This window comes from Plasmodium reichenowi, chromosome 12, assembly GCF_001601855.1.
Source record: "Plasmodium reichenowi strain SY57 chromosome 12, whole genome shotgun sequence".
Taxonomy (NCBI): Eukaryota; Apicomplexa; class Aconoidasida; order Haemosporida; family Plasmodiidae; genus Plasmodium; species Plasmodium reichenowi.
Window position 1 is genome coordinate 1,368,046 of NC_033657.1, and position 6,626 is coordinate 1,374,671.

Genomic DNA, 6,626 nt, shown 5'->3' on the forward strand with positions numbered 1-6,626 from the left:
ATATATTACATATACATAATTTTTTTTTCTTTTTTTTTTTTATATATTTATATTCATTCATATTTCGATTTTTTCATTTTTTTTTTTTTTTTTTTTATTATTTTCAGAAAGAAAAAAATATATGTTTAATTAAGTATGAATTTTCTTTTTTTTATATTTCATTATTTTTTTTATTTTTCATTTCTATTTTGTATTTACCTTGTAATATTTTAATTAAAACTAAAAAAGAAACACATATAAATATGTATACAAAAAAAAAAAAAAAAAAAAAAATATATATATATTATATATATATATATATATATATATATTTATATATTTATGTTATAAAAAAAATTCTTTTTTTTTATTTTTTTGCACACAATTGACATATTAACATTTTTTATAACCACAAAAAGTCATAAGAAAGTTAGCATGTCCACTAGATATAGATCGTAAAATGGAAGAGTAATTATGTGTAAACTTCACTGGAATTATTGCATATATTTTCATAAGTTTAAAATCTGATTCTTTATTTTTCATTATTTGTATAATATTCCCGTTTCTATATTGTATTAAATCCTTTACAATGATGCCAGTATATGCTTCGTCTGTTTGTATTAAAATTAATGATAAAGGATTAACTATTTGTATATTTGCTTTTTTTATCATTTCATAATATAAATGATTACATGCATATTTAGCTACAGCTGTAGTTGAAGTATCAAATATTTTTAAGTTTTTTATTATTATTTCGGTATTAATAATATTTCCATTAGTATGATATCCATTACTTAAACAGTTTTTTAAAGATATAATACAACTATTTAAAATATTATCATAGACATTTTTTTTTTTTTTATTCATTTTTTTTAACTCGTCAATGTATAATAATACATCTTTATGGACTGTAACACTGTTTTCAAATAAAGTATCATAATTAAAGTTTAAGAGATATTCATCAACATCATCATTATCATCGTCACAAAGTAGTTCAGGTTCATCATCAATACTTTGTTTATGAGGAGGATGATCCTTTATATTATCCTTCAAGTGTATCTTGTCATGACTATCATTATACTTATGAACCGAATTTTTAACACCCTTGGTATCATACATAGATTTTGAATTACCTAACTTTAAGTTATTGTATAGATAATTTTTTTTTCTATCCTTTTCTGTAATTGCTTTTATTTCCATATTATCCAATATGTTAATATTATCGTGTTCATCATAATTTTGCCTATCATCATTTGTTGTGGATATATACATTTTTTTATTATCTTCAAAACGTATATCATCATATAATAACAAATTGTTACCTTTATCCAGGTTATCTGGAATATTTAATTTATTATTATTATATTTATTATTGTATATATTATTTTGTATTCTTTCTTCAGATGATAAAAAGTGGGAAATTTTTTCATGTTTTAATACATTTTGTACATAACTAGAAATATCTATAAATTCATCTTTTTCTTTTATAACAAATCCAACTATAATAGTAGAAATATATGAACCAACTTTCATTTCCTTTTTTATACTATTTTCATAATATCCTTGAATATATTCCTTCTGGATAATTTCAACTGGACTCGTTTTGATATCTATATTATAATCATTCTTTATTTTATCTATAATAACTTCGATATTTAATATTCCTATAGAACCAATAACTAATTTATTATTTTTATCAGTAAATACCAAGATGCTATTATCTTCTAAACATATTTGTTTTAAAATATTTTTTAAATCTTTTTCTTTTTTATATTCCTTTGGTTCTATAGCACATGTACATACTATGATATTTTTACCAATCCGTTTTTTATAACTTTTTAAAAAATACAACCATTGTTTATTTGGTATTTCATCTTTTAATAATTTATATATATCACTGAAGGGGGGAAGATCATTATGTCCAATAAATAAATTATTCTGTGAATATGTTCCTTCAAGAAGAGCATGATTCTTTTCATCTTCTTTATACGATTTGTGATATAACTCATTGAAAGTATTTTCTATATGATTCCTATGTCTATATTCATTGTTCTGTTTATTATGGTGAGTCATTTGATCTTCACTCGGAAAATCATTATTATTATGGGATGATTTTTCATCGTCCTTCTCACAAATTATATCACATAGAATAATATTTTCAAAACCTCTTACCATACCAATATCGTTAGTATCTAGCACATTTGTCGTGATATATCTATCTGCTTTGACTTTATAAATACCTTTTACTATTTCTGTTTTTTTATTTCTTAGATTTAACAATTTGGTGTTTTTGCTTAGTTTCCCTTTAAATACTTTACAGAATGTATTGAACCCATTTTTTTCATTTGCTAATTTGAATATAAATATTATGGTTTTATATATAGAGTTGAATGCTTTTTTATTATTAAAAATTATATTGTTCTTTATAATATCTGTGTTTTTTATAAGATTGTTATGGTTATATGTTGTATCATATGGATGATACATGTCTGAATTGTTGCCACATTTTTTGTTTTGATAAATATTGTACTTGTCTTTATTTATTTTTTCGTAAGATAAAAAAGGGGTTTCATTTGTATTATTATTTGTTCTTTCTTTATTATGGTTCATCTCTCTCTCCTTCTCCATCTCCACGACGTTCTCCTCTTCCATCCCGTTTTTCATCCCCTTCTCCATCTCCACGTCGTTCTCCTCTTCCATCCCGTTTTTCATCCCCTTCTCCATCTCATTATCATGTGTTATATAATCTAACAATATATGTACACCATATGAATGCAGGGCACTTCCAGAAAAAATGGGAAATATGTACTTTTTATCAATACATAAAGATAAAGAATTTTTGAAATGTTCATATGAAATTGGTATATTATTTAAATACTTATATTCAATAGTATTGTCTAAATCACATAAAATTTCTATAATTTCTTCTCTCTTTTTTATAATATAATCTATAATATCATCATTTAAAACATTAAGAATATTTATATTGTTTTTGTTTTTATTTTCTTTTGATAAAGTATCTGGTTTAGGATTTATCATAACAAAATGAGAATATAATTTCTTTTCATATAAACTTCCTTCTAATAAAGTTTTTAAAAAGTAAGAATTATACATAAAGGTTTGACCATAATTAATTTGTGGATAAGAATATAAAACCATAGAAGGGATATCTAGTATATATTTTAATTTTTTATTTTCATATATAGGATATGTTATAAGTAATCCTTTTTTAGTTAATCGATTTTTTATACTCAAAAAATTAGAATCAATATCTATATGATTTATATCCATTTTATTTAGAAAAAAATAGATAGGAAGATTTTCTTTAATGTATCGAAATATATTTATCGTTTGAATTTGTACTCCTTCTTTAGAGTCTATAACAATAATACATTTATCTAATACACATAATGATATAAAGGTTTCATTACTAAAATCTATATGTCCAGGTGTATCAATTAAATTTACTTTTATTTTATGCCATTCAAAACATGAATAAGCACTCTTAATAGTAATTCCTCTTTCTCTTTCTTGTTTTAAAAAATCTAACTGCGTATTCTGATCATTTATATTACCCTTAACCTTTATCTCTTTAGATTGATATAATATATCTTCAGATATTGTTGTTTTCCCTGCATCAATATGTGCCAAAATCCCTATGTTTACTAATTTTTTACTAAAAAATCGTTTTTTATATTTCCAAAAGGAATTTTTATATACGCAAACTCTTTTAAACATTATCTCATGGGTGTAAAAATTAAAAACTCTACACTCAAAAAAATAAAAAAATAAAAAAAAATAAAAAAAATAAAAAAAATAAAAAAAATAAAAAAAATAAAAAAAATTAGAAACGTCCTATAAATTACAATTCATTAAACATATTCATCATCAAGAAAAGAAAAAACAAACAAAAAAAACAAAAAATAAGAGATAAAAAGAATAAATATAAAATTATCTATTTTTTTTAATTATACATGTATATAAATAAATAAATATATATATATATATATTTATTATATAAGAGTAGCACATGTACACTTAATCTTTTATGATCTAATATATTATATATATATATATATATATATGTATATATTTTTATTTTTATTTATTTATAATTATTAATCTATAATGTAATAAATAAAATTTTTTTTTTTTTTTTTTTTTTTCAAGTATATAAAGATAGAACATTATTATATCATGTTTATAAAAAAAAAAAAAAAAAAATTCAGTCTGATAATAAGAATATGCCGTTTGAAGTTACCCATTTGTGGATTCTTACCAATGTATATATTATATATATTTTAATTTTTCCTTAATACTCAAAATAAAAAAAATATATTACATTATATATATATATATATATATATATATATAATAATGACATGAAAATTACAGGTATAAAATTTATTCATCATATTATATTATATTTATATGTATATCTTTTAACATTTCATTTATGTAATAAAAAAAAGAATTATATATGATTTTATAAATTTTATAAGGAATTCTCATATACGAAGAAATATAATTCATATATATTATTTATAATATAAATATATTATATATATATATATATATATATATATATACATATATTTATTTATTTATTTATTTATGTATTTATTTATTTATTTATTTATTTATATTTTTTATATCGTTTAATTTTTTTTTTTTTTTTTTTCCACATTTCTCTTTTTATTTTATTTTATTTATAATTTTTTTCAAGTATGAAAAATTACAAAGGTGAAGATTCAAATGACAATGTTCCCAAGGTTTCAAATACTGCTGCTTCTCCATCTCCATCTCCTTCTCCTTCTATACCTTATAATAACAACCGAGGAAGTAAAATAGGGAACTCCACATATAATCAGAACTTTCTAAATAATAATTCATCATATAATAAACAGCCAAATAATTTAGGAGCATCAAATTATCCTTATGTAAATAAAAACTTTACAAGTCCAAATAATTATGTTGTAAATAATGTTAATCAAAGTTATATTCCAATGAATTTTAATAATGTGAATATAAGCCCTAACGTTCCATATAACAATAATAATAATTATAACTATGGGGCTTACCCAAATGTAAATAATAATATGATACATAATAATAATATAAATAATATGGATGGGAAAAATAATTATTCTTATGATAATAATTTAAAAAATGTTCATATGAATGAATATACTTCATTTATGGGGATGAAAAGTTATCCAGTCGCTCCTCCACCTAATATAAACCATATGATAAATATTAATCAGAATAATATACATGCATATAATAACACAAATAATAACAATAATAATAATAATAATAATATTTATATGAATAATAAATTTAATGTTATGAAAAATATACCCCCACCTCCTCTTCCAAATAATAATATACCCAATGTACCAAATATTCCTAGTCCTCCTAGCGTTCCAAATAACACTTATCATTTTAACACAAACAACCATATAAATACGTTTGCTCCACAATACATTTCCTACGATAAAGATATGCATATACTTAAAGGGGAAGATGAAAATGTAATAAACAGTAATGATGATTTGAAAGACGGCATAAAGAACGAACGCGATCGTAAATTTCAAGATAATACAAATAATATCCATAATAAAGGAAATTATAATAATAAAAGTACTACATGCAATATAAATGTAGATGGAAGAGAAAGATTACAAAATGATTATAACCAAAACTTTATCAATACAGGAGAAAGACCTCAAAATTTTATAAGAGATAGTGATGAAAATAAAAGATTTATTAAATATCCTAAACTAAAACAATTATTAGAATTAAAAAATGATATAATAAAAAAAAGATCAACACCAGCTAGATATATTCGTTGTGATTTAAGAACATTTGATTTGGGTTCTTTAGATATCAAATTTGATGTCATACTTATCGATCCTCCTTGGAAAGAATATTACGATAGAAAAATACATAACTTGCATGTACTGAATAATATTAATTTAGATCAAGATTTAAATAATGACATGAATAATGAAAAAGATAAATTCTGGACTTTAGAAGATTTAGCCAATATAGAAATTGAAAAAATTGCTGAAGTACCTTCATTCCTTTTTATATGGTGTGGTGTTACACACCTAGAAGATGCTCGAGTTTTATTAAATAAATGGGGATATCGTAGATGTGAAGATATATGTTGGTTAAAAACAAATATTAATGAAAAAAATAAAAAAAATAAATACCTAAATGAAATAAATAATGAAAATTCTTACTTACAAAGAACCACTGAGCACTGTTTAGTAGGTATCAAAGGAGCTGTTAGAAGATCTTATGATATTCATTTAATACATGCAAATTTAGATACAGATGTTATTATAGCAGAGGAAACAGAACAAAATATATATGATAATAACAAACCAGAAGAATTATACAAAATTATTGAAAAATTCTGTTTAGGAAGAAGGAAAATTGAATTATTTGGAACTAATCGAAATATAAGAAATGGATGGTTAACCTTAGGAAAACATATAGATACTACATTATTTAATAAAGAAGAATATACAAGTTGGTTCGAAGGTGATATTGCTTGGCCTGAGGCAACTTCATATGTGGGTGGAAAATATATGGGCACGACCAATGAAATAGAAAACTTACGCCCCAAATCTCCCCCA

The 6,626-nt window shown here is 21.9% G+C and overlaps 2 protein-coding genes across 2 annotated transcripts; one reads left to right on the forward strand and one right to left on the reverse strand.

The window, feature by feature from the left end:
* Positions 1-372: 372 nt before the first annotated feature.
* Positions 373-3,717, reverse strand: PRSY57_1234600 (tetQ family GTPase, putative; the record flags this gene model as incomplete). The annotated part of the gene is made up of 1 exon (XM_012908764.2): positions 373-3,717. The coding sequence occupies one exon, from the start codon at positions 3,715-3,717 to the stop codon at positions 373-375; it is 3,345 nt and encodes a 1,114-aa protein (XP_012764218.2).
* A 989-nt stretch (positions 3,718-4,706) lies between these two features.
* On the forward strand, positions 4,707-6,626 carry PRSY57_1234700 (mRNA methyltransferase, putative; the record flags this gene model as incomplete). The annotated part of the gene is made up of 1 exon (XM_012908765.2): positions 4,707-6,626. A coding segment is annotated over one exon (1,920 nt), but the record flags the coding sequence as incomplete, so codon positions are not given.